Below are 26025 nucleotides of genomic sequence, written 5' to 3' on the forward strand. Positions count from 1 at the left end.
TAAAATGTTCATTTGTATTTTTGTATTAATTTTTATTGTGCTTTAAATGAAAGTTTAACAAATCAAGTCAGTCTCTCACACAAAAACCCATATACACCTTGCTACACACTCCCAATTACTCTCCCCCTAATGAGACAGCCTGCTCCCTCCCTCCACTCTCTTTTTGTGTCCTTTTCACCAGCTTCTAACCCCCTCCATCCTCTCATCTCCCCTGCAGGCAGGAGATGCCAACATAGTCTCAAGTGTCCACCTGATCCAAGAAGCTCACTCCTCGCCAGTATCCCTCTCCAACCCATTGTCCAGTCCAATCCATGTCTGAAGAGTTGGCTTCGGGAATGGCTCCTGTCCTGGGGCAACAGAAGGTCTGGGGGCCATGACCACCGGGGTCCTTCCAGTCTCAGTCAGACCATTAAGTCTGGTCTTATGAGAATTTGGGGTCTGCATCCCACTGCTCTCCTGCTCCCTCAGGGGTTCTCTGTTGTGTTCCCTATCAGGGCAGTCATCAGTTGTAGCCGGGCACCATGTAGTTCTTCTGGTCTCAGGATGATGTAGTCGCTGGTTCATGTGGCCCTTTCTGTCTCTTGGGCTCATAATCACTGTCCTTGGTGTTCTTCATTCTCTTTTGATCCAGGGGGGTTGAGACCAATTGATGCATCTTAGATGGCTGCTTGCTAGCGTTTAAGACCCCAGATGCCACTCTTCAAAGTGGGATGCAGAATGTTTTGTTAATAGATTTTATTGTGCCAATTGACTTAGATGTCCCCTGAAACCATAGTCCCCAGACCCCTGCCGCTGCTACGCTGGCCTTCAAAGCATTCAGTTTATTCCGGAAACTTCTTTGCTTTTGGTTTAGTCCAGTTGTGCTGACCTCCCTGCATTGTGTGCTGTCTTTCCCTTCACCTAAAGTAGTTCTTATCTACTAATTAGTGAATACCCCTCTCCCACCCTCCCTCCCTCCCCCCTCTCGTAACCACAAAAGAATGTTTTCTCAGTTTAAGCTATTTCTCAAGCTCTTATAATAGTGGTCTTATACAGTATTCGTCCTTTTGGAACTGACTAATTTCACTTCCTTTGTATTTTTAAGCAGCCCATAGATTCAGGGGTTGGTGTCCTTGGGTGATGCAAATGGTTAAAGTGCTTGGTTGCTAACTGACAAGTTGGAAGCGTGAGTGCAGCCAGAAGCTCCTTGGAAGAAAGGCTTGGCAATCTACTTCTGAAAAATCGGCCATTGAAAACTTTATGGAGCACAATTTTACTCACATATGGGGTCATCATGAGTCATAATTGATGGCAACTAATTATGTTGGAATCCACTTGACAGCAGTGGGTTTGGTTCAGGGGTTGGCATACTTTCTGTTTAAAGGGCCAGATAGTAAACGTTTTTGGCTTTGTAGGCCATATGATCTCTGTTGAAACAACACTGCTTTTGTAGTACAAAAAAACAGTCATAAATAATATGTAAACAAACGGGTATGGCTGTGTTCCAATAAAACTTGATGGACACATATGAATTTCATATAATTTTTATGTGTCATGAAATTTTTTTTTTTCAAGCATTAGAAAAATTATTGGATCACAGGCCATTCAAAAACAGGTGGCCTGCTGTTTGGCCTGCAGGACTCCTGCCAAAGATGGATGGTTTCCATTCCAACCTTCCTTCTCCCAGCCCATCATAAACAATGTTTTAAGGACCACGTTGATGAACAGTCTTTTCCCCCTTTTCATCCATTCAAACACAGCATGTCCCAGACTAAACGTCAGGTCATTCCCTTTCCTCCTGGGCTGTCACCACCTGTGAACAGTGCAAGTTTACCCAAGTCAGAAACCTGGGAACTAGTCTCAACGTTTCCATCCAACGCCTCACTCAGCACCTACCTTCAGTCACTTAGATTTGCCGAATCTGTCTTCTACGCATGGTGTAACAGGGGCTCCCAAACCTGTGTGCACCAGAAGGACGTGTGGTCTTTTGCAAAAAAGCTAGGTCTAGGGGGAGCCCGGAGTCTGTTCATAAGGCGCCAAGGTGAGTCCGAAAGCAGTTCCGGTGAACGTTAGAGGACCTGGCCTTGAGAAACACTACACGAGGGGCATGGTGCCTGGTACTTGTACCTGTATTTAATTCTTGCAGCTCCCCTGTGACGTATGTACGCCCACTTTACAAACGGGGAAAACAACCGCTGCCCAGGTAATTAGGCAGACGCAAGATTCCTAGCACAGTCTCTTTGGTTCCATGGGCCAGGCTCCATCTACTGTACCTGGGGACATATTCCTTGGGCTGTGGCTGTGGGGCTGCAAGGTGGGATAGCCACGACCCGCCCTCCTTCTAGGAGGGAAGTAAAAGGTGGCCAGTTCCACAAAATTCTTCCGCCCGGAAAACTGGCGGAACCAGGGCTCTCTCGGAACCTCTTCGCTCGAGGAGGCCAGGCGCCGGGGAACTCTAGTCTCGAAGGACCCAGGGCTGCAGGGGGACGTTTCAGCTGAAGGACTGCCTCGTTTCAACAACAACTTTATGTCTCCCGGAAGTCCCTCCTCCCGGTCCCCTTCCCAATCTCACGCCCGTGGGCGGCAGCTGGAGGGATGGCGGCGGCGGCCGGGGGGTTGGGCCCCGGGCCTGGACCGGGGGACTCCCCGGAGGGGCCTGAACCGGAGGCACCGGAGAGGCGGCGGAAGGCGCATGGGATGCTGAAGCTATACTACGGCCTCTCGGAGGGGGAGGCGGCGGGGCGACCCGCAGGGCCGGACCCCCTGGACCCGATAGATCTCAACGGAGCGCACTTCGACCCGGAAGTGTACCTGGACAAGGTGTGTAGGGGGACCCAGGGTCCCGATATTTTGCACCCCTAGATGATGCCTCCGATTCTGTTGCGCGGCGGGGAGGAGGGGAGCAGGATTTGGACCCGGGGAGGACAGCCCTCACCCAGGGAGTAGTGGCAGAGCTGGAGCCTAAGGTGACGTGGGCAGGCTTGGACAGGTCTGAGGTAGCTTGGGCTGAAGCGCTGATAGGGCTGGGCGAGGGGGCGTGGTCAGGTGCTGACCGGCGCTGGGCTGGGCATCAACTGAGTTTCAGGATTTCATATGCAGACACACACCGAATGTTGAACCTCGTAATCCCTGAGCCATGCAGTTTACAGTCCCTGTGTCTGGTATTCTTAATAGGGGTGAGCTCAGGGTTTTCTTGCACTGAAAGCCTACCAGTTGGAGGTAAGGCTTGGGGACATGTGTGTTCCCTGACCAGAAAAACTAACCATCCAACTTCCTCCAGCTGCGTAGGGAGTGCCCCCTGGCCCAGCTGATGGACAGTGAGACGGACATGGTGCGGCAGATCCGGGCTTTAGACAGCGACATGCAGACCTTGGTCTATGAGAACTACAACAAGTTCATCTCAGCCACAGGTGACCCCGCTGGGATGCACCATCTTATCGGCATACAACCCCCAGTTCCTCCCCATCCCCTGTGTTGGGAAAAGCAACAGGGAATTTATGGGGAGGAAAGCGAGATTCCAGTCTTGCGCTGCCATGAATCCACTTTCCCCTGCCCCTTTCTGAGCTTTTATAGGGGTAATAGTTGCCCGCAGAAGGCTGTTGCTTTGAGGACCAAGGGGAGAAAGAATAACATGAAATTTTTTAATGAAACTAGTTTATCTAAAGCACTTAGAAGAATTCATTATACCAAGGAAGCCCCAGTAAACGTTAGTTTTTCTTATTAGTAGGAACTTTCTTGTCTGGCCCAGGCATCCCTTGAGAGTGATCTTGTCTTGTCTTTTCTCTTTTTTAAATTAAAGAGACATCAAGTTTATGTCATTAAGGGACAAAAGATCACGTAAAGGTTTGGTTTTTTTTTTCCCCCTTTCCTTCCCTTTAGTCTCCCTTCAAGACTGTACTAGAAAATATTCAGCTCTCACCCACACTAGCTTTTGTTCTCTGTTGACACCCCAGCATTGAACTGTCAGGAAGAGGTCAGAGGACTGAGCCCTGGGGTATCTCAACATTCAGTGAAGAGGAGGAAGAGCTCACAAAGGGAACAAGCAGCCAGGCAGTTTGAGGGCAACCTGGAGCATGGGTGTCTTAGAAGTAAATGAGGAAAGTACTCCAAGAAAGTAGAATTGATCGACTGGGCAAAGTGCTAACGACAGTAATGTAGCATGGAGTGCTTATTGATGATGCAGAAGAGAAAGAAAACTGCAGGGCAAAGCCCTCAGGAAGGAGAGAAGAGATGGAGCAGAACATGGGTGGAGGGTTTGGCTTTAGCAAGGGGCTGAGAGCTCATCCACTGTAGCAGGAAGGGAAGCAGTGTGGGCAGAGACTCAGGCAGGTGGGTAGATGTGGTGGAGTTTAACTAGGGACTTTCTAGGACATGTGGTGGAATTTTACCTTTATCCATAGAGCACTAAGACAATCAAGAATCTAGGTAGATAAGTGACGTGGCTGGATTATTGTTTTCATAAGATCCTTCTGGCTGCAGTGGGAAGGATGGATTGGAGAGGTGGCAGGAGTGAGGCCACTTCAGTGGTCCAAGCCAGAGATCACCAGGATGGAAGTGGTGGAGATGGACAATGATGGGCAGACTGAGAAGTATTTAAGGGCACCATTGGTAGGACTTGGTGTTGGGGAAATTTGGCTGTAACGAATGACGCTAGGTTTCTGCTTGAGCACTGGATAATAGGTGTGGTGCTCAAAAACTGCGAGAGGATCAGCTGTGGGAGTAGGGATATAATGAGCTAGATTTTCGTTGTTGTTTTTCTTATGGGGGAACATGGCACAAAATAAGCCTGGAGGAGTCTGTGGGGCCAGATTACGAAGCCCCCTTGTAGACCACAAGAAGTATGTAGGTCTTTATCATAAGAGCTCTAGAAATCAATGTCAGATCTCGAGTTAGAAGAAACTTTGGGGGATCCATCCCAACCCATAAGTCTATTCTTAGAGTGTTTCTAAAGAATGGTCTTCTGGCTCATGCTGGAGGTTCATCAGGTTCATCTAAGGGTGAGAACTCAAAGCTTGACATTAAGGGAACTAGGTTTTAAGGTGTTCGGAACCATGCAGACAAAACTGACAAGAAAGCAGATGCATGTGTGGACCTAGAACTCAGATGAGAGGTCTGGCTTGGACGGATAAGCCTGGGAGTCAGCTGCAAAGAGGAAGTGAGTGTAAAGGAAAGTGTGAATGTGATTGCCCAAGGCGGGGACAGAGCCAGAGCAAAGGAGAGAGCGTGGGACAGAGCCTTGAGAAGTGTCTCTGTTGGTGGCTGTGTGGAAGAGGATACATCTGCAATAGGGACAGAAACAGCTGGGGAGGGAGTGCAGTGTTAGCATGAATATACATTTGTTCAGCTGATTCATTCATTCAATAACTCATCGAACATTTGATTGCCTGTGTGTGCTAGGCACTGTTCTAGGCACAGAGATATAGCAATGAGTAAGACAATTTCTCAGCTGTCATGGAATGAACATTTTAGAGAAAGAGATAATATGATCAGATTGGATCATTTGACTTTTGACAAGTGCTGTGGAGAAAATAAGGCAGGATAATATATTAGAGTGGAGATGGTGAAAACAGTTTTAGAAAGAGGGGCAGAAAAAGGCAACACCTGAGGAGGTGACACCTGAGAAGGTACCAATTAGGGTGAGAGACAAGGAGTTGGCCACGGGAGGGATCTGGGGACAGAGTGGTCCAGGCTGAGGAAACAGCCATGCCAAGACTTTGGGAAAGCCATATGACCAGAGCAGGGCAAACAGAAGTAATGGGCATGAGGGTGGCAGGGCCTGACCGTAAAGACCCTAGACCAGGATCAGCAAACTTTTTCTGCAAGGGACCAGATTGTAAGCACTTTAAGTTTTGTCAACCATCTCGTCTCTGTTGCAACTAATCAACTTTGCAAGGTAGCCCAAAAACATCCACAGATAATATGTAAATGAACAAGCATGGCTGTTTTTCAGTAAAACTTTTATTTCCAAAGAGAGGCAGCAAGATCCCAGGGTGATGTCAGCAAAAATGGCAGAGTAAATACCTCCAAAAATTCTCTCCTCTGTAAAACTATCAAAAAAAACTGGGGGAAATTGTCATAATAAACTTTTCAAGAACTCCAAGAATTAACCAAATGCTTACAGCAAGTAGGGGCACGTTCATTAAAAAGAAAACAAATAGCTGACTCTTGGTAAGACTAGTGAGCTTTGTGGTATTTTAGCTTGCCTTAGTCCCATTCCCTGCTCTCCAGCTCGGTGGTAGACTTGAAAAATAGTAGCCTGTATGCTCAGTACTAGAGGGAGCAGAATGGAGCTGGAGCTCTTTCAAAAACCTCATGCTGAAAGAATGGTCATTGTTTGACCTGTCTGTTAGTTCCCTGGAAGACTCCACCTAAAAGGCTTGTCTTTATTTGACCTGACTTGGAGCTTACCCAGTGCTAAAAGAGAGAAAAGAGGGCATAAAGAATATTTGAAGAAATAATAACTGAAAACTTTACAAATTTTATGAAAAATAATCTAGACATCCAAGAAGCTCAACAAATTCCAAGCAGGATAGAGAAATTCATACCTAGATACACTGCAGTGAAAGTGTAGGGAGACAAAGACAAAGTATCTTGTAAGCATTAAGAGAAATGACTCATCATGTACAAGGGATCCTCAGTAAAACTGGCAGTAGATTTCTCATCAGAAACTATGGAGGCCAGAAGGCAGTGGCATGACATATCCAAAGTACTCAAAAAACTGTCGACCAAGAATTCTGCGTCCACTAAACTATCCAAAAATGAAGTAGTTGGTGAATGTTTTGGTGTATATATTTTCACCACAATTTAAAAAATGAAGGAGAATTTAGGCCATAAACCTCAGTAACTTAAAAGAATTGAAATATACTCCAACCACAGTGAGATAAATTAGAAATCAGTAACAAAGAAATTTGAGAAAATCACAAATATGTGGGAATTAAACAGTACACTCCTAAATAATCAATGGGTGAAGGGGAAATTAGAAATACCTTGAGATGAATGAGAAAGAAAGCAACATACCAGATTTATGGATGCAGCTAAATCAGTACTCAGAGGGAAATTTATAGCTGTAAATACCTACTTTAAGAAAGAATAAAGATACTCCTCAGGTTCACCCTTCAGCCAAAGATTGAACAGGCCCATAAAACAAAATGAGACTAAAGGGGCACACCAGCCCTGGGGTAAGGACTAGAAGGCAGGAGGAGATAGGAAAGTTGGTAACAGGGAAACCAAGGTTGAGAAGGGAGAATGTTGACAGTTGTGGGGTTGTTAACCAATGTCATAAAACAATATGTGTACTAACTGTTTAATGAGAAACTAGTTTGTTCTGTAAACCTTCATCTAAGGTACAATAAAAAAGGAAATGTAAAAAAAAAGAATAAAGATCTAAAATCAATAACCTACCACTCTAAGAAACTAGAAAAAGAAGAGCAGACTAAACCTTAAGCAAGCAGAAAAAAAAAGAAATAAAGATTACAGCAAAATAGATCATAAAAAAAAAATGGAAAAAAATCAACAAAAGTTGGTTCTTTGAAAAGATCAGAAAATTGACAAACCTTTAACTAGACTGAACAAGAAGAAAAAAAAAAAAACCCATTGCCGTTGAGTTGATTCCAACTCACAGAGGACTCAAATCACTAAAATGAAGAATGAAAGAGGACATTACTACCAGCCTTACAGAAATAAAAAGGATTATAAGAGAATATTTTAACACTGGGAAAGGAAGAAGTATCTTTATTTGCAGATGACATGATCTTATATATAGAAAACCCGAATCTACAAAAAACGCTATTAGAGCCAATAAACAAGGTCAGCTAAGTTGCAGGATACACGATTAATATACAAAAGTCAATTGTATTTCTTTACTCTAGCAATGACTGTAGCAATGAGCAATCCAAAAATGAAATTAAGAGAACAGTTCCATTTACAGTAGCATCAAAAAGATTAAAATACGTAGGGATATCACAAGACTTGTACACTGAAATCATTGTTGAAAGAAAGTAAAGAAGGCCCAGATAAATGGAAAGGCATCCTACGTTCATGGCTTGGATGAGTTAGTATTATTAAGATGGCAGTGCTCCCCAAATTTCTACAAATTCAAAACAATTCCTATCAGAATTCCAGCTGTATTTTTTTTTTTTGCATTTGTATTTGTTTTTGCAGAAATTGAAAAGCTGATTCTGAAATTTATATGGAAATGCAAAGGACTCAGAATAGCCAAAACAATCTTGAAAAGGAAGAACCAAGTTGTTGGACTTACACTTTCCAATTTCAAAACCTACTACAAAGCTACAGTAATCAAGACTGTGGTGTTGGCATAAGGATAGACATCTAGATTAGTGGATAGAATTGAGAGTCCAAAAATAAACCCATACATCTATGGTCAGTTGATTTTTGATAAGGCTACCGAGACCAATGGAGAAATACTAATCTTTTCAGTGTATGGTGCTTGGACAACTGGATAGCCCCATGCAAAAGAATGAATTTGGACCCCTACCTCACATATGTAAAAATTAACTCAAAATGGATCAAAGACCTAAGTGTAAGAGCTGAAACTATAAAACTTTTAGAAGAAAACATACGTGTATATCTTTGTGACTTTGGACTCGGTAACAGTTTCTTAAATATCACACAAAAAGCACAAGCAACTTAAGGAAAAAATAGATAAGTTGGACTCCATCATAATTCAAAACTCATGCTTCAAAGGGTACTATCAAGAAGGTGAAAAGACAGCCACCAGAATGGGAGAAAATAATTGGTAAATCATGTATCTGATAAGGGTCCAGTGTCCAGATTATATAGAAAACCCTTACAACTCAGCAATAAAAAAAAGACCATGTTAAAAAGAACTTGAACAACCATTTCTCCAAATCAGATACACACATTGCTAATAAGCACATGAAAAATGCTCAGCATCGTTAGTCACTAGGGGAACGTAAGTTAAACCACAATGCGATACCACTGGGATGGCTATAATAAGGAAAAAATTGAAAAGGAATATAAGGAGCGCTGGTGAGGATGTGGAGAGTTTAGAAGCCTCCTACATCACTGGTGGGGATGCAAAATGGTGCAGCCACTGTGGAAAACAGTGGCAGGTCCTCAAAAAGTTAAACACAGAATTATCATTTGATCCAACAATTCCACAAAAACTTGTATATAAGTTTTTGTGTTGTTAGGTGCCACCAAGTCGATTTTGACTTGTAGCCATTCCACGTGACAGGGTAGAACTGCCCCATGGGGCAGTGACATCACGAGGGGGCATGGGGGTGTAGATTGCACTGGGTGACACCGTCAGAGGCAGTGACACCAAAATGACTGTGCATAAATTTTTTGTGCAGCGTTTCAGCAGAAATTTATTATTTTTTATAAAAATATCCCCGTAGTTATAACAACAAAACCGTTTTTCATAAGCCGAGCTTACATGTATCAGTATACCTACAGGCTAAAACTCTGTGCTGATTTACTTCTTGAACCTTGTGATGTGCTCCTATCAGAGCTGTCATTATCACCCAGTTAAAGTGATGCCTCGAATCCCGAGCTTTCATCTGCACACGCTACAAGCAGGCACTGTTGTTTTCATTCCTGCTGGCGTCTTTATAGTCTCTGATTTTGTCAAATTTTCTGGTGTTTTAGCTACAATATTGTGGTAGTTAGTATTTGTGAACCTATATCAATAACTTTTTTGAGAATGAAGTAGTAATTAAAGGAAAAGAAGGGGAAAAATAAAAAAAGGCTTCCGCTCAGTTACTAATAATGTTATAATTTAATATAGGAAGACTTTACAAAACAATTTTGTTAGTATTCATATAATCTAAGAAATATTACATTTAAGCAGTTTACAACTATATCACATGTTATTCTATGATTAAAATTGATAATAAACATTGCTAAGGATTCTGTATGGTCTGATATGGAAGGAGGTCCATGGGGGGGTTGACACCATGAGTTACCGCACTGGGTGACACCAGCCCTAGTGTCGCCACTATCATACGTTTTCTAGGTTGTAATCTTTACAGGAGCCGATTACCAGGTCTTTCTCCCAAGCAGCCCCTGGGTGGGTTTGAACCACCAACCTTTGGGTTAGTAGCCGAGCGCTTAACCTTTGCACCACCAGGGCTTCTTCAGGTTTTCATAGCAGCATGCAAATGTACATAGCAGCATTATTTATAATAGCCAAAAAGTGGCAACAACCCAAATGTTCATCAACTGATACATGAGTAAATGTGGTATATTTATACAATGGAATAATTTCCAGTAATAAAAAGGAATAAAGTACTGATATGTGCAAAGACATAGATGAATCTTGAAAACAGTATGCTAAGTAAAGGAAGCCAGAACCGAGAGGACCGGTATTCTACTTACCCTAAATGTACAGAATAGGCAAGTCGGTAGAGACAAAAATAAACCAGCGGTTGCCAGAGGCGGGGGAGGGGAATGGGGAGTGACTGCCAGTGTTTTCTCGTGGGTGGAGGGGATGATGCACTGTTCTGGAATTAAGTACTGGTGTTGGCCGCACAGCTTTGTGGATATACTAAATTCACTGAATTGTACACTTTAAAAAGGTGATTTTTTTGTTGTTTTTTGGTATGTGGATTATATCACAATTGAAAAACAACAGTAACACACAGGGATGGAGCTGGATTTGGCCCCCAGGCCATAGTTTGCCAACGTCTGGCCTAGAGCATGACTTTATGTAATAATGCATTTCCCAGTTTCAACACTAGAAAGGTCCCTGAGGTGGTACAATGAAGAGCTTTCTTCCAGTTCCTTCCGCCAGCCACTCATTTTACCTACCTGGAGGCAGCCACTAATATTGATGATATTAAATTAATATGGCCTTATTTATTTATTTATTATCAGTTATAGTGTCATTACTCTGCAATCAGCTGTTTTCTTCTCTGTGCATTTTTAAAAATCACTGTGTTTCATTTTATGACAAAGTCATCTTTAACAGTAACTTTTGTTGAAGATTAACAAACATACAGAAAGGTGCATAGATCGTAAGTAGATAAACCAAACCAAAAACTGAACTCCTGCCTTTGTGTCGATTCTGCCTCATAGTGACCCTATAATACAGAGTAGAACTGCCCCATAGGGTTTCCAAGGCTGAAAATCTTCACAGAAGCAGACTGCCCTATCTTTCTCCTGTGGAGTGGCTGGTGAGTTCAGACTGTCCACCTTTTGGTTAGCAGCCAAGCACTTTAACCATTGTGCCACCAGGACTCCATGAATTTCACAAAGGGAACGCATGAATGTAAAGAGCATCCAGATTAAGGAGTAAGCATGAGGAGCAAGCCCCACCTCTGGCCCCTCCCAGGGTTGCCAGAGTCCTGACTTCTAACACCATAGATCAATAAAAGGATTACTCACTCTGTTTTTTAAGGAGATACAATTTAGTCTATATTACTCAATGATGTGGATACACCTGTGTTCCCCCCAACATGGTGTAACTTTTATTTCTAATTTAATGACCCTGTAACTGCAACATTGACACTAGTATTAGAGTTTCTTTTACTATAATTCAGTAACATAGTTTTTGGATTTTACCCTTTGGAAACCAGATCCAAGTTGCCTTGCACTAGCATCTAAGTGTCATGGCTTCAAACACCCTCTACAAGAAGATCCTGCTCTCCTGATTGTAGCATTTGGAAGAACTGTGTCACAGGTTGAAATGCTTGTAAGCAAAAGCAAGGATCAATTGGGAGGGCAGAAATGCCTGTGAGCTTCCAAGCCTGTGCATGTCCTCCAGAAGATACTAGCCCACCATCCTTGTAGGCCCCTCAGCTTCCATCTTTACCTTTGCTCAGCTTTTGTACAGTTTGTCACTGTACAGCACTGTCCTTGAATTGACGTTCTTTTTAAAGCCATCATTTTCCAGTGAAATACCAGCGACTCCAACCAGTGGCCCCAAAACATGGGCGTAGTATATATGTTTCATCTTGTATGACTGTGTTTTAGTAACCATCCTCTCTGAGGAAACCCTGGTGGTACAGTGGTTAAGAGCTATAGCTGCTAACCAAAAGGTCGGCAGTTCACATCCAGCAGGCGCTCCTTGCAGACCCTCTGGGGCAGTTCTACTGTGTCCTTTAGGGTCGCTGTATTTGTTTTTTTTTCCTCTCTGAAGTCATCTCTAGCTTGGTAAATGGTCCTGTCCTGCAGACTGTGTTAATATGGAAAGCTAATTTTGCTTGTCCTGACCAGCTCTTTCTATATCTCAAAGATGATTGGCTTAAAACACACCCTACACTGATAGGGCCTCTTAACATAATGAAGAAAGCTCATTCTCAAATGGGATTATAAGCACAGGCATAGGAGTTAGGATTTATAATGCAGATTTTTGGGAGATACAATTCAATCCGTAACACTGGCCAACACTAAGTTACGAAACTTTTCGATCTTTGACAATTTGAGAGGTGTAGAGTGGTATTTCAGTGTGGTGGGGTTTTTTTAGTGGTAAAATACACATAACACAACATTTCATCATCTTAAAGTGTACAATTTGGTGTTATGCAACCATCACCACTATTTAATTCCAGAACTTTTTCATCACTCGTCAGACACAGAAACCCTGTCACCCACTAACCAGTCACTCTCCACCTGTGTAGTCTTAATTCGGTTTCTCTTGTGAGTAAAGCTGAACATCTTTTGACGCATTTAAGAGCCATTCGATTTCCTTTTCTGTGAACTGCCTGCCTGTCAATGTCCCTTTCCTGTTTTTTATGGAGTTCTTTCTCATCGTGATTTATAGGAGTTCTTTCCATGCTAGGGGGGCCGTCGCCAGGTGTGATACACTTGCAGTAATTGTTTTCTTTAGTTTGTATGGCAGTTTCTACAGAGCTGACAATTTTATTAATCTCTCTGATGACTTTGGAGTTTGGGACCTTTCTAAGCAAGACCTTTTATACCCCTAATATTATTTTAAATGCTCCCTTTTCTTCTTTTTTGTGGTTTTATTTTTAAATCACATCTAAACCTTTGATCCATCTGCCCTGTGTGTGTGTGTGTGTATTGGATCCAACTTATTTTCAGCTGACTTCCCCGTTGTCCCAGCACCATTAAGTAAGTCGTCTTTCCCCCATACTTGAAATATTGCCTTTATCATAATGTTAAATGTTTCTGGATTTTTTTTTTTTTTTAACTTTGTTCAGTTGATCACTAATTGTCCATGTACCAGTGTCATACATTTTCAATTATTATAGCTTTATCATGCTTTCAGTCTTGGTAAGGCTAGTTCCGCTCACTACTTTTCATTTTCAGAATTTTCCTGTGTATTCTTATTTTCCATCTGGACATTAGAATTAACTTATATTTTTCCAAAAAATGGTCTCTTAAAATGTTACTGGAATCAAGTTAAACCTCTAGGGAGAATTGACATCTTTGTGATGTTGGGCTTCCTATCCGGGAACACAGCACACCTTTCCACCTATTCAGGCCTTCTAGTATGTTCCTTAGCAACTGACATGAAATGTATTCACGTAAATACTGGACGTCTTAAATTTATTGCTAGGTATTTTGTGACTCTCGAGGAGCCGGCTGCGGCCTTTTTGTGAATGTGGGTGGGTGGGAATGAGCCTTGGACCACATCTGAAGCTGAGTGCTGCTCCTGTGTGCTTCACCCGCCTCGTCCCCCCAAGTCATCCCTTTTCCTTCCCCTGGCCCTTGCCTGTCAGACACCATCCGGAAGATGAAGAACGATTTCCGGAAGATGGAGGACGAGATGGACCGGCTGGCGAACAATATGGCAGTGATCACCGACTTCAGCGCACGCATTAGCGCGACGCTGCAGGACCGTCATGAGCGCATCACCAAGCTGGCAGGTGGGCTCCGCCCCGTGCCCCCAGTCCCATTCCGCCCAGGCCTTGTCTTAAAGTGGGCCACCCGCAGGCTCTGGGGCTAACACCCCACCTCCCATACCTTAGGGGTCCACGCATTGCTGCGGAAGCTGCAGTTCCTCTTCGAGCTGCCCTCGCGTCTCACTAAGTGCGTGGAGCTGGGCGCCTACGGGCAGGCGGTGCGCTACCAGGGCCGGGCGCGGGCCGTGCTGCAGCAGTACCAGCACCTGCCCTCGTTCCGCGCCATCCAGGATGACTGCCAGGTCATCACGGCTCGCCTGGCCCAGCAGCTCCGGCAGCGCTTCAGGTAGGCGCACCATAGGCCCTCAGCCGAGCCTACCTCAGAGGTCCTGCCCCCCTGGGCCTCGGAGCCCCACCCACGCTAGGCTCCTGTGCCCTCACATGCATGTCCTTCAGGAGCTGTTGCCCTGCCCAGGGCTTTCTTGTCCCCTACCATCTTCCGCCTTCCTCGCCCAGCCCTCCTGCTGCCCCCTTGGCTGCCTGGGCCCCTGCCTGGCCCTTATTGCCATCTCTGGTTGCAGGGAGGGCGGCTCGGGTGCCCCTGAGCAAGCTGAGTGTGTGGAGCTGCTGCTAGCCCTGGGCGAGCCGGCCGAGGAGCTGTGTGAGGAGTTCTTGGCACATGCCCGCGGCCGGCTGGAGGATGAGCTGCGGAGCCTGGAGGCCGAGCTGGGCCCTTCTCCGCCGGCGCCTGACATCTTAGAGTTCACCGACCACGGGGGCAGCGGCTTCGTGGGCGGCCTCTGCCAGGTGGCAACGGCCTACCAGGAGCTGTTTGCGGCCCAGGGCCCAGCGGGAGCTGAAAAGCTGGCAGCTTTCGCCCATGAGCTGGGAGGCCGGTACTTTGCGCTGGTGGAGCAGCGGCTGGCGCAGGAGCAGGGTGGTGGTGACAACTCGCTGCTGGTGCGGGCGCTGGACCGCTTCCACCGGCGCCTGCGGGCGCCCGGGGCCCTGCTGGCTGCTGCAGGGCTTGCCGAGGCAGCCACAGAGATCGTGGAGCGGGTGGCCCGAGAGCGCCTGGGCCACCACCTGCAGGGCCTGCGGGCTGCCTTCCTGGGCTGCTTAACTGATGTGCGCCAGGCGCTGGCTGCGCCCCGCCTGGCTGGGAAGGAAGGCCCAGGCCTGGCGGAGCTGCTGGCCAACGTGGCCAGCTCTGTCTTGAGCCACATCAAGGCTTCACTGGCCGCCGTGCACCTCTTTACCGCCAAGGAGGTGTCCTTCTCCAACAAGCCCTACTTCCGGGTACGACCTGACCCTGGGCACTCTTATACATCCCACGGGTGACCCTCAGCACCCTTCACCATGCTGGGGGGTAGGGAACAGGCAGCCCAGGGCCCCAGTCCCCGCCACAGGCACTCAGGCTGTGGTTTCAGGCTCTCCTGAGGAAGGCGGACACAGACTAGCTGAGCAGGGTCCGGAAGGCTTTAGGGGGGTATCTGCAGCCGGGCTGAGAACAGGAGTGCGGCAGGGTCCTCAATGCCAGCTCTGTCCGTTCTGTCCCTCCACCCCACCCCTGCAGCAGGGAGCTGCTCTGAGGTCCTGGAATGCAGGGTGAGGCTGCCTGTGTTGAGGGGCCAGGGCACTTAGGACCCTGCAGAGGGTCACCAGCAGCCTCTGCCCAGAAGAAGGGATGTGCTGTGTATCCACCCCTCTTCAGGGTGAGTTCTGCAGCCAGGGCGTCCGGGAGGGCCTCATCGTGGGCTTCATCCGCTCCATGTGCCAGACGGCCCAGAGCTTCTGCGACAGCCCAGGGGAGAAGGGGGGCGCCACACCACCTGCGCTGCTCCTCCTGCTCTCACGCCTCTGCTTGGACTATGAGACGGCCACCATCTCCTATATCCTCACCCTCACCGACGAACAGTTTCTGGTGCAGGTACCTGCCAACTCCAAGACCCCAACTCCCGGGGGCAGGGATGGTGGTGCCCTCAGGCCCAGACCATCAGACCAGCTGCCTGTGCCAACCCTAACCTCCACCTAGCCCAGTCCAGGCCCTGCTCCTGGTTGGCAGTAGCCCTGGGCTGCCCCCAGGTCCAGTGCTCCTCTGCCTCCCTGGCTCAGGACCAGTCTCCAGTGACGCCCGTGAGCACACTGTGTGCGGAGGCCAGGGAGACGGCGCGGCGGCTGCTGACCCACTACGTGAAGGTGCAGGGCCTGGTCATATCACAGATGCTGCGTAAGAGCGTGGAGACACGGGACTGGCTCAGCACCCTGGAGCCACGAAACGTGCGTGCTGTCATGAAGCGGGTTGTGGAGGACACGACGGCTATAGATGTGCAGGTGCTGCCTGGGCTGGCCACCAGACCCTGACACAGGCTGGGGTGGGGGGGACCACCTGAGGCTCAAGACAGGAGGGGCAGGGCAGTGCCAGCATCCATGGCCTTGTTCCTCCTCAGTCCTGGGTGGTGGCATCATTGCCTCAATTTCACTCTGAGGAAGCTGAGGCCCAGAGTCCCCCCAGAGCAGAGGCAGGGCTGGGCCTGAAGATTGGGCCTTGGTACCGACTCTGTGTCCTGCCTTTGTCTTATTCCATTGCTTCTATAGTGACAGGGTACCATCTAGGTACTAGGCCCAGTGGTGATGACCCTGTGATTCTTGTAACAAATAAATAGGTAACCTAGGGCCTGCTGGGCCTGTTTGGGTATGCCCAGGGCCGCTGGTGGCTGGAGGTCCCCCATGCTCTGGCCTCCCTGCAGTGCCCCCTTTCACCACTAGGTGGGGCTCCTGTATGAGGAAGGTGTTCGCAAGGCCCAGAGCAGCGACTCCAGCAAGAGGACCTTCTCGGTGTACAGCAGCTCTCGGCAGCAGGGCCGCTATGCGCCCAGCTATACACCCAGGTCTGGCCATGTGGCTGGGACCCGAGGGGGAGTGGGCAAAAGAGGGCGAGGGTGCAGGGCAGGCTCTGTTTCCTTGTGTTTCCCTCCAGTGCCCCAATGGACACCAACCTCTTGAGCAACATTCAGAAGCTGTTCTCTGAACGCATTGACGTGTTCAGCCCGGTGGAATTCAACAAGGTCCGAGGCCCCAGTGACCCTGCCTTCCTGGGTGGCTGGAGAAGCCCAAGGGTCCTGTCTTAGCCCAGCTGGGTGTGACCCTGGCCCCCCAGTCCCTGTTTCTGAGCTTCCCCAGGGCTGTTTGTAGGAGCATGTGGTGGTCCAATGACCCACTCTTTCCACTACCTGATCACCCAACATCCCATGGTCCCATCCACTGACCCTGGTGTGCTCCCAGTCTGGGTGCAGGTGCTGACCTAGTATACCTCTTTTGCCCTATTCTTGTACCCACAGTAAGGAGCCCTGGTGATGCAGTGTTTAAGCATTCTGCTGTTAACTGAAAGGTCGGTGGTTTGAACCCACCATTTGCTCCATGGGAGAAAGATGTGGCAGTCTGCTTCTGTAAAGATTTATAGCCTTGGAAACCCTATGGTGCAGTTCTACTCTGTTCTGTAGGGTCAGTATGAGTCACAACCCACTGGACAGCAACAGGGTGTACCCACAGTTATCCTGGCTCTCCTGTGGGATTCCTGGTCACACTGTGGTCTCTGCTGCACCAGACCCTAAGCTCAGGGACCTGGTGTTCCTTTCCCTCTAACTCAGTCATTCCCCCCGTCAGTGCTGACCCTCATCTTTGTCTCTGAGTGCTGGGCCCCATCCATCCCCTACCGTCAAAATGATGGTACTAACCCGGTATCCTTCCCTCTTACTGGGTCCTGGGACTTTACACCCCAATCCCTGTTCCTGTCACCTTGTTTCCCGGGCCCCTGCCCAGAACTCGGCAGCCCCTTCCCTCAGGATCCAGCCCTTTCCCACCACCTGTCGCTGAGCTGCATGCTCGTGCCCCTCCTGCAGGTGTCCGTGCTGACCGGCATCATCAAGATCAGCCTGAAGACGCTGCTGGAGTGCGTGCGCCTGCGCACCTTTGGGCGCTTCGGGCTGCAGCAGGTGCAGGTGGACTGCCACTTCCTGCAGCTCTACCTCTGGCGCTTCGTGGCCGACGAAGAGCTCGTGCACCTGCTGCTGGACGAAGTGGTGGCCTCGGCTGCCCTGCGCTGCCCGGACCCAGTGCCCATGGAGCCCAGCGTCGTCGAGGTCATCTGCGAGCGCGGCTAGCCGCCAGGACCGATCCTGCCCGTCCCCTGGCCTCCCGCCCCATCAGGGACCGGCCTAATAAAGATGCATTGTCTCCCTTCGGCTCCTGCTTTTCTTCTGCCGGGGGCGGAGCCTTGGGGTACACACAACGCCGCGTCGGAGCCGCCCCCGAGAGCCGATTGGTTGGCCGGCTGGGCCCAGGGTGGGCTGGAGGCGGGTCCATTTAAAGGCCTGGTTGCCGGCCGGCCCTGGTCTGACTCAGCCGAGACAGGTGCAGGCGCAGCGGGCCGGGTCCTCGGCGCCACCGCGCCCACTCGTGGGGGTTGGGGTGCGCTGTTCTTCCCTGACAGGCACTGTGAGCACCCCAGGCAGAGCGGAGACCATGGCCTCTCAGGGCCCTCGGGCCCCGCTGGAATTCGGGGGGCCGCTGGGTAATGAGGCCTAGAGAAGATGGAACTGAGGGGGGGCTGGGGCAAGGCTCAGCCAGGGGTGAGTGCTGGCGGGGCGGGGGCTGTGGAGGATTGGGCGGGTAGGACCCGGGGATGGAGGCAGAGGGAGGACGTCTGGAGAGGGTGAGCTGAGCTCTGAGCCGGACCAATTCTGGGGACTGCAGCGCAGGGGGTTATGGAGTGGGCGACTGGGAGGAGTAAGGGGAGCCGGGGGAGGGTCTTCGAGGGGGCCTGGGGACGGGGGACCAAGACGGAAGTCAGGGAAGGCCAGTGAGAGGCCGGGGGACCTTGAGGGAAAGGGCTGAGAACGGAATCTGGAGGCAGGCGATGAGAATGCTAAGGGTGCCAGTGGGGGCAGAGGGGGAGCAGGAGCCGACGTCCAACGCCACCGTCTTTGTCTCTCCGCCCCAGGCGCTGCGGCGCTAATGCTGCTGCTCCCTGCCACCATGTTCCACCTGCTCCTGGTGGCCCGCTCGGGGCCGGCACGCCTCCTGGGCCCGCCCCCCTACCTGCCCGGGCTCGAGGAGCTGTGGAGCCCGAGGTCGCTGCTGCTGTGGTTCGCCTGGCTCGGCCTGCAGGCGGCGCTCTACCTACTGCCGGCGCACAAGGTGTGGGCTCCGCTCGCGAACGGGCGGTGGGAGGGGCGGGTCGGGGTAGGGGCTCGGCTAGGAGAAGCCATCACAACCCTTATCAGAGGCTCTCTGTGCCCCCAGGTGGCCGAGGGGCAGGAGCTGAAGGACAAGAGTCGCCTGCAGTACCCCATTAACGGTGCCTGGAGGACGGGCCCTTGCACTGGGTTGCACGGGTGGGAGCTGTGCCCTACCCCTAGGGGGGATCCCTGGAAATTAGCCCCCGACCCCACCAAGGACAGCCTGGAGATGCTCCTTGTCCCTCTCCACACCACTTCTTCCTCTGCCACACCCACGTGCTGCTCCTCTAGGCCGGAGCTGTGACTGGGTGACTCTCTAAAGGTCAAGGTGTTGGGAGGAGTGGAGCGGCGCAGCCCCCAGAGCTCACTGTGTGCTGTCTCAGGCTTCCAGGCCTTGGTGCTGACAGCCCTGTTACTCGGGCTGGGGGTATTAGCTGGGCTGCCCCTGGGTGCACTCCCGGAAATGCTCCTGCCCTTGGCATTTGCCGCCACCCTCATCGCCTTCATCTTCAGCCTCCTCCTCTATCTGAAGTCCCAGGTAGCTCCTGCCTCAGCCCTGGCACCTGGCGGGAACTCAGGTGAGAGGGGTCCCAGGGGGTGAGGATGGAGGCCGATGGGGGCACCCACCTGCACTTTCACCCTCTATATTCTCCAGGCAATCCAATTTATGACTTTTTCGTGGGACGGGAGCTCAACCCACGGATCCACTTCTTGGACTTCAAATATTTCTGTGAACTGCGGCCTGGCCTCATCGGCTGGGTATGCTGGCCTTGTCTGAGCGGCTGGGCCAGGGGATGGGTGGGAAGGGGCAGTGGTTGGGCAGGTCACGGCCAAAACTGTGCTGACATTAATCGGTCATTCATTCCACAAATATTTGCTGAGTCCACCATTTGCCCTCGGGATGCTCTGGGTACTGGGAGACAAGAGAAAAAAACAGGTACAGAAGATTTAAAAAAAATATGTCCTCGTGAAGCCTCCATTCGAGGTGGGGAAGACAAAAAAGAAAATAAGTAAAAAATACATAGCACGTCAGGGCGCGAAAAGTGCTATAAAAAATACAGCAGATGGGAAAAAGAGCAAGTGTGGTTTTTAAATAAAGCAGTGAAGCACAGACTATGTCCAGGGGAGGAGGGAGCAGTCACCTGCTCCCGGGTAGGTCACGGCAGAGCAGAAGTGAGAATTGACCACCCTCTGCCGCTGGCAGCCTTGACAGCATTTCACCTTGTTCTTTGGCTATCATCACCCAGGCTGGCTTTTGGCTAAGCTCTCCCAAGGGCAAGGTCTCTCATAGCACCCCGGAAATGACTTAATCTGGAGGTGGAAGGAGCCAGGCATTCATCCCAGATCTGGATCCCGGCCTCGGGCCTTCAGGGTGATTTCCTCATCTGTGAAGAGGGTAACCAAGAGCTTTCTCCCAAGGTGACTGTGAAGATTAGAAGAGGTAACCTAACGACAGCACCAGGCCCCCCTCCACGAAATCTAAACCCGTTGCCGTTGAGTCAATTCTGACTCTTAGTCATAGCAACCCTACAGGACAGAGTAGAACTGCCCCCAAGGGGTTTCCAAGGAGCAGCTGGTGGATTTGAACTACCAACTTTTTGGTTAGCAGCCGAAGGGTTAACCACTGGGCAACCCGGGCTCCGTACCAACCCCAGCGCCACTAAAAGGAGGTGCTCAGTGCAGGCGGGCTCCCAGCTAACCATCCCTGAGCTCTTACCCTGCGCCAGAGACACACTGCTTAGCACTTCCCTCACATTACATCATTTGTTCCTCACACAGCTCCAAGAGGTAAGCACTGATGATCCCCATTTTCCACATGGGGACACAGTAGGCTCTGGAGAGGGTAAGCGACCTGCCTACGTAGTGAAGCTGAGATTCAAAGCCAGGTCTGTCCTAACTCTGGAGCCTGAGTGTCCAACTGCTCTCCCAGAGGTCACCCAACAGGACAGGGCAAGAGAAAATGGGCTAGGAGCACCTGCAGAGGTGACCACCACAGGTACAGAGCCTGGACACATTCAGTGAAGGGCTGGAGAGTGAATAACTGTGACAGCTGAGAGAAGGGGTGAGGCTGGCCACTGCCCCACCCAGTGCTGCCACCTCTGTGTATCCCGGCTGGGGTCAGACTGTCCCATCTCCACCACTCTCTCAGGTCCTCATCAACCTGGCCCTGCTGATGCAGGAGGCAGAGCTTCGGGGCAGTCCCTCATTGGCCATGTGGTTGGTCAATGGCTTTCAGCTGCTCTACGTGGGTGATGCTCTCTGGTATGAGGTGAGGCTGGACTGTGCAGGGGTGGGTTTCAGAGAGCCTCATAGGGATTAAGCTGAGGTATCTGGGTCCTGTCCCTGCAGGAGGCCGTCCTTACCACCATGGACATTACACATGACGGGTTTGGCTTCATGCTGGTCTTCGGGGACTTAGCCTGGGTACCCTTCACCTACAGCCTGCAGGCTCAGTTCCTGTTGCACCATCCACAGGCCCTGGGGCTGCCCATGGCCTCTGCCATCTGCCTCATCAATGGTCAGTCAGGAAGGGGAGCAGGCTGGGCCCACCATTCCCCTTCCCCTTTCATTTGTCTGTTCAGCACCTACTGGGAAGGCATTAAGCCTCAAGTGCTTCTCTAAAGCCAGGGGCTGGGTGCTGGGTCTCCAGGCCAACTGTATCTGGGGACAAAGGTGGGCATACAGTTATGGTCTGACAGAGTTTATGACCCTGGACCTGACCATCTTACCCACTCTTCCCCCCAGCTGTTGGTTACTACATCTTCCGTGGGGCCAATTCCCAGAAAAACACCTTCCGAAAGAATCCTTCTGATCCTAGAGTGGCTGGTGAGTTGGGTCTCTAGGGTGCCATGGGTGAGGCAGGGAGTTTGGGCTTCCTGGGAGCACCCACCACTACTTGTCTCTCTCCAGACCTCAAGACCATCTCTACAGCCACAGGGCGGCAGCTACTGGTGTCTGGGTGGTGGGGTATGGTCCGCCATCCCAACTACCTTGGAGACCTCATCATGGCTCTGGCCTGGTCCTTGCCCTGTGGTGAGTGGGCTGGGTGGGCACAGGGAGGATGTGTGTGAGGGCCAGAGGTACAGTGGGGACCACAGGATGCCTCATCTGGGTGTAGTCAGGGAGGTGGGCATAGACCCAGCATGTGGCTGGGGCAGATGCTTCCGGGCCAGCCTGGCAATGCCAGGGCCTTGCTGCAGACCCTAAACAAGCTTTTTCATTGTTGAGCCTTATGTCTTTGTATTTGGGTGTGGAAATCCTGTGAACTGGGGGGCTTGCTGGGTGGTCACAGAGCCCACCCTCTCTACAGGGGCTTCCCACTTGCTGCCCTACTTCTACCTCCTCTACTTTACGGCGCTGCTGGTGCACCGGGAGGCGCGTGACGAGCGGCAGTGCTTGCAGAAGTACGGCCTGGCCTGGCGTGAGTACTGCCAGTGTGTGCCCTACCGCATAGTGCCCTACATCTACTGAGGTGGCACACCTACTCCAGGTCAGGGCACGTGCCCACCATCCACCAGCACACCCAGCATCAAGAGCCTGGACACACCTGGACTCAAAGGCCTGCACCTCTCTGAGCTCCATCAGTAGCCAGGGGAGGTGGGGACAAACAGCCTCAGAGAAGAGTTGGTTTGGAGCAAGGAAAAAAACGGAGCCAGTGCCCAAAAGACAGAGCAGCGGGGACAGGACTGCTCTTCCACTTTAGATAAATGTCTGGAACCCTCGGTGTGGCTTCTTTCCCATCCTGGGGCTGGGGTGTTTACAACTGGCTGGCTCAGCTTTGATTAGGGAAAGACTGATGTGGTTTGTGGGTCCAAAAGTGTAGAGTTAGGCGGGGCAACAGGGCAGACCTGTCACAGCTTTATTAACGACAAAAGGTCTTCAGTTCAACCAGGGAGCTCCTCAATGAGAGTCCTCGGAGCAGGTGGCATGGGGCCTCCCCAGAGGCGCTCCATCTCCCCGGTGAGGGCTGTCATCTCCTCGGCTGCCAAGGCATGGGCTCGGTGAGCCCTGGCGCAGTCTAGGGCTAGGGGTGTGAGGGCCGCCTCATTTTCGTTGGTCCAGGCCAGCAGGAACTGGCACTTCTTCCGTGCCCGGTACAGGCGATCCCGCTCTTCCGCAGCCATGGCCCGTTTCCGGGCCCGGCCCAGAAGCTGTGCCAGGTGCCCTAGTGCTGCCAGCGTGTAACCCTTCTGGTTGGCCGGGCCCTCGCCCAGCAGGATGCGGGTGGCCTCATGCATGGCTCCGCGTGTGCCCAGGGGCCCGGGCGGGTGCTCACCCGCCTCCAGCACGTGGACTGCCGCCAGCAGGGCTTCCTCTGCAGAGGCGAAGACTTGCTGGACGCCCAGGGCCCCAGAAACGCCGAGCAGCGTGGCACAGAAGTCGGAGAGCAGCGCATCGTCGCCGCCGTGATAGAGGGCGAGGGCGTGCGCGTAGGCGAACAGCACATTGGGCAACTGGAAGCGCACGAGCGGCGAGGCCGGGCCGCGGCTCAGGGTGGCCAGCGCGGGGATGCGGGCGGGAACGGAGGGCGCCCCCGCCCCGGATGCGTCTTTGAGAACAGGCTCAGCGGCCTCGGGCTCCGCGGCGGTGGCAGCATCCTTCGCGGACTCCGGCGGGGTCCTCGCCAGAGCGGGCCCCAGCTCCGCGGCGTCACTGCCGGGCGCGTCATCCAGCTCCTCCAGAAGCCGCGGCTCGGCCCCGCGGGCCCACCACCACGGCTGCCACGGGGGCAGCAGCCGCCCGGCCTCGCCCCGGCTCAGCAACCGCTCGAAGGCCGCCTTCTCCGCCGGGGTCAGCCGCTCCCAGAGACCTGAGAGGCCGCCAGGCGCCGGCCCAGGGCTGAGGCCTACTTCCTCGGGCTCATCCTCGGTCTCGCGTTGCTGGCGCAGGCGGCGTAGGGCGCTTGCCAGGCGGCTGGGCGAGGCGGTGCGGCCGCGGAGCTCGCCCAGCACCTGGTCGCGGTAGAAGTCTTCGGCGCAGGTGCCATGTGCCCGGTAGCAGCGCAGCGAACAGTAGGGCACATTACAGCGCGGGCAGGTGTAGCGCGCTGGCTGAGCCTCCCCTACTGGGCAGAAGCCACAGGGCCCGGCCGGCTCCATGGCAACTGGCGCCACGACCCACAGGTGAGCGCACAAGGGCGATAGCTCGGTAACTTCCGGCGCTTCTTCGGTTACTTCCGCTTCTGCGGGGGCGAGGGAGCGCTTAGCCAAAGCTCACCCGAGGACTCTCGGCAATTCCCGCCCACACTCGGGAGCCAACCCGCACCCCTCGCTCTGGCGGCGTTTGGGCAAGCGCAGAAGCCGGGCGTACCGTACGAGCCCCGCCCGGGGCCCCAGAGGAGCCCCGCCCTTTACGGCAATGCTTGGAGAGGAAAACACGCTCGGCGGGATTCGCAGCTGCCAGTTCGCCACCTAGTGGTTGCGCCGAAACGTGGCCCCCAAATTGCCTAAAAATACAAATTATTTTACCCTTGTAATGGAGCCCTGGTGGTTCAGTAGTTAAGAGCGAAGGCTAACCAAAAGGTCGGTAGTTCAAATCCACCAGCCGCTCCTTGGAAACCGTATTGGAGCAGTTCTTCTCTGTCCCTTAGGGTCGCTATGATTCGGAATCAACTCAATGGCGATGGTTTTGATTTTTTTGGTTACCCTCGTAATCCTATAAAGTGCTGTGGCCAAAACCAAGCTTTGCTAAGCATCTACTCTGGGCCATTAATTGTGCCAGGCCTATGGGAGATTAAGATGAGATGCGGCCACTCTAAGGCATACAAAGGGGCAGTTCTAGAGGACAGGCCCAGATGGGGCACCTGAGCCCAGCCTGAATGCGTTGGGGGCATCTCCCTTCTTTAGCAAAAAGCAACATTTAACAAACGTCTGAGCTCGTTTGATTTTCTCTAAACTTGCGTCGTCTTTTGTCTTCTCATTGAATATCACAGTCGTTCACCCAGCTGTGGTTATTAAATGCCATCCATACTGGGCAGCAAGAATACAATGGGGAGCAAAATGAGATGGGGCTCCTGTCGTAATGGAGCTTACAGGGGAGTCGGGGTGATGAACTGCCAAGAACTCTGCCAAGCGCTGGAAGACCTGACCCATGGCGTGCCTAATAGTGAATCCTGGTCCTCTCCTCTCTTACCGCACACCCGATCCCACTCACCAGTTGTCTCCAAAAGAACTGGCATTTATCAGGATATGGGTCATCTATTTCAACACCAAGTCCACTGGAGGTCTAAGCTGCCCCTTCACTTGGATGTCAACCCCTTACCTGGTTTCTTAACTCTCTTGCAAGCCCTTCAGGAAATCAGAAAAAATAATAGATCACAACTCAGATCACATCAGTCCCTTGCCTGGAACCGTTCCCCATGGCCTCCTACTGCAGTTGAATGCCAGACTCCTCTGACTGACAAGGCCCTGCAGGGTTAGCCACCCTCTCCCAGACATCACTTGTCCCTGCCTTTGCAGGGTTCTCTTGGCTGCAACTCTTTCCCCATTTCATCACTTGATTGGCTCACACATCCCATCTTCAGAGACCTTCTCTAGAGATACCTTTCATTTCATCGTAGCAGACTGCTTACTTTCTTTGAGACTATTAACGTCTATTTTGTTGCCATTTTCTCCACAAGAATCTAAGGTCCTAGATGGCAGAGAATCTTTTTTTTTTTTAAATCTTAATCACTAAAGACAAAAATAGCCAATATTTGCACTTATACTATACTAGGTACTGATCTAAGCACTTTACATCTTTTATTTAATCCTCACAGCAACTCTGGAGAGATTAAATGTGTAGTTGGTTCAAGGTCAGACAGGAAGTAGAGCCAGAATCACTCAGGCAGTCCAAATCCAGAGTCCAAAGTCACCATCGTATCCTGGTATGCTGTAACCCAAGAGTCAGCAGATTCAAAAACGTAGCTGAACGAACGAGTGGGTACTGATGCACTGGAGCCTCAGCTGCCAGAGGGAACCCTGATTCAGCCCCAAAGGAGCTCCGCTTCTGGAACACTGAAATAGTCAGCTACCCAA

General features: G+C 51.1%; 3 protein-coding genes across 5 annotated transcripts; 2 read left to right on the plus strand and 1 right to left on the minus strand.

Annotated features, from left to right (window-relative positions):
• Positions 1-2470: 2470 nt before the first annotated feature.
• VPS51 (VPS51 subunit of GARP complex) lies at positions 2471-18013 on the plus strand. Of its 2 annotated transcripts, none has more exons than XM_049892431.1 (10): positions 2471-2799; positions 3260-3389; positions 13647-13793; positions 13896-14115; positions 14351-15068; positions 15484-15699; positions 15855-16103; positions 16539-16660; positions 16750-16837; positions 17672-18013. In XM_049892431.1, exons 1-10 carry the CDS (start codon positions 2575-2577, stop codon positions 17930-17932), a joined length of 2376 nt encoding a protein of 791 aa, XP_049748388.1. In that variant the 5' UTR covers positions 2471-2574; the 3' UTR covers positions 17933-18013. The 2 variants fall into 2 exon arrangements, with proteins under 2 accessions (XP_049748388.1, XP_049748389.1); XM_049892432.1 differs by having other exon boundaries at positions 2472-2799; positions 15885-16103; positions 17672-18012.
• An 89-nt stretch (positions 18014-18102) lies between these two features.
• On the plus strand, positions 18103-22491 carry TM7SF2 (transmembrane 7 superfamily member 2). 2 transcript variants are annotated; one of them, XM_049892433.1, is made up of 10 exons: positions 18103-18400; positions 18772-18968; positions 19074-19128; positions 19393-19587; positions 19665-19768; positions 21159-21278; positions 21359-21527; positions 21755-21835; positions 21920-22042; positions 22320-22491. In XM_049892433.1, the coding sequence occupies exons 1-10, from the start codon at positions 18346-18348 to the stop codon at positions 22478-22480; spliced, it is 1260 nt and encodes a 419-aa protein (XP_049748390.1). In that variant the 5' UTR covers positions 18103-18345; the 3' UTR covers positions 22481-22491. The 2 variants fall into 2 exon arrangements, with proteins under 2 accessions (XP_049748390.1, XP_049748391.1); XM_049892434.1 differs by having other exon boundaries at positions 18103-18342.
• A 306-nt stretch (positions 22492-22797) lies between these two features.
• ZNHIT2 (zinc finger HIT-type containing 2) lies at positions 22798-24292 on the minus strand. Its single transcript, XM_049892435.1, has one exon. It carries the CDS (start codon positions 24106-24108, stop codon positions 22894-22896), a length of 1215 nt encoding a protein of 404 aa, XP_049748392.1. The 5' UTR covers positions 24109-24292; the 3' UTR covers positions 22798-22893.
• Positions 24293-26025: the final 1733 nt, after the last annotated feature.

The sequence above is a fragment of the Elephas maximus genome, chromosome 7 (assembly GCF_024166365.1).
Source record: "Elephas maximus indicus isolate mEleMax1 chromosome 7, mEleMax1 primary haplotype, whole genome shotgun sequence".
Classification (NCBI taxonomy): domain Eukaryota; kingdom Metazoa; phylum Chordata; class Mammalia; order Proboscidea; family Elephantidae; genus Elephas; species Elephas maximus.

Bases quoted from the DNA above. Each gene is read 5' to 3' on its own strand.
- VPS51 (XM_049892431.1), top strand. From the start codon at position 2,575: ATGGCGGCGGCGGCCGGGGGGTTGGGCCCCGGGCCTGGACCGGGGGAC. The intron at 2,800-3,259 runs GTGTGTAGGGGG...AACTTCCTCCAG, and splicing joins CGGAAGTGTACCTGGACAAG to CTGCGTAGGGAGTGCCCCCT. The intron at 16,838-17,671 runs GTCCGAGGCCCC...CCCCTCCTGCAG, and splicing joins GCCCGGTGGAATTCAACAAG to GTGTCCGTGCTGACCGGCAT.
- ZNHIT2 (XM_049892435.1), bottom strand. From the start codon at position 24,108: ATGGAGCCGGCCGGGCCCTGTGGCTTCTGCCCAGTAGGGGAGGCTCAG.
- TM7SF2 (XM_049892433.1), top strand. From the start codon at position 18,346: ATGAGGCCTAGAGAAGATGGAACTGAGGGGGGGCTGGGGCAAGGCTCA. The intron at 21,836-21,919 runs GTGAGTTGGGTC...GTCTCTCTCCAG, and splicing joins TTCTGATCCTAGAGTGGCTG to ACCTCAAGACCATCTCTACA. The intron at 22,043-22,319 runs GTGAGTGGGCTG...CCCTCTCTACAG, and splicing joins GGCCTGGTCCTTGCCCTGTG to GGGCTTCCCACTTGCTGCCC.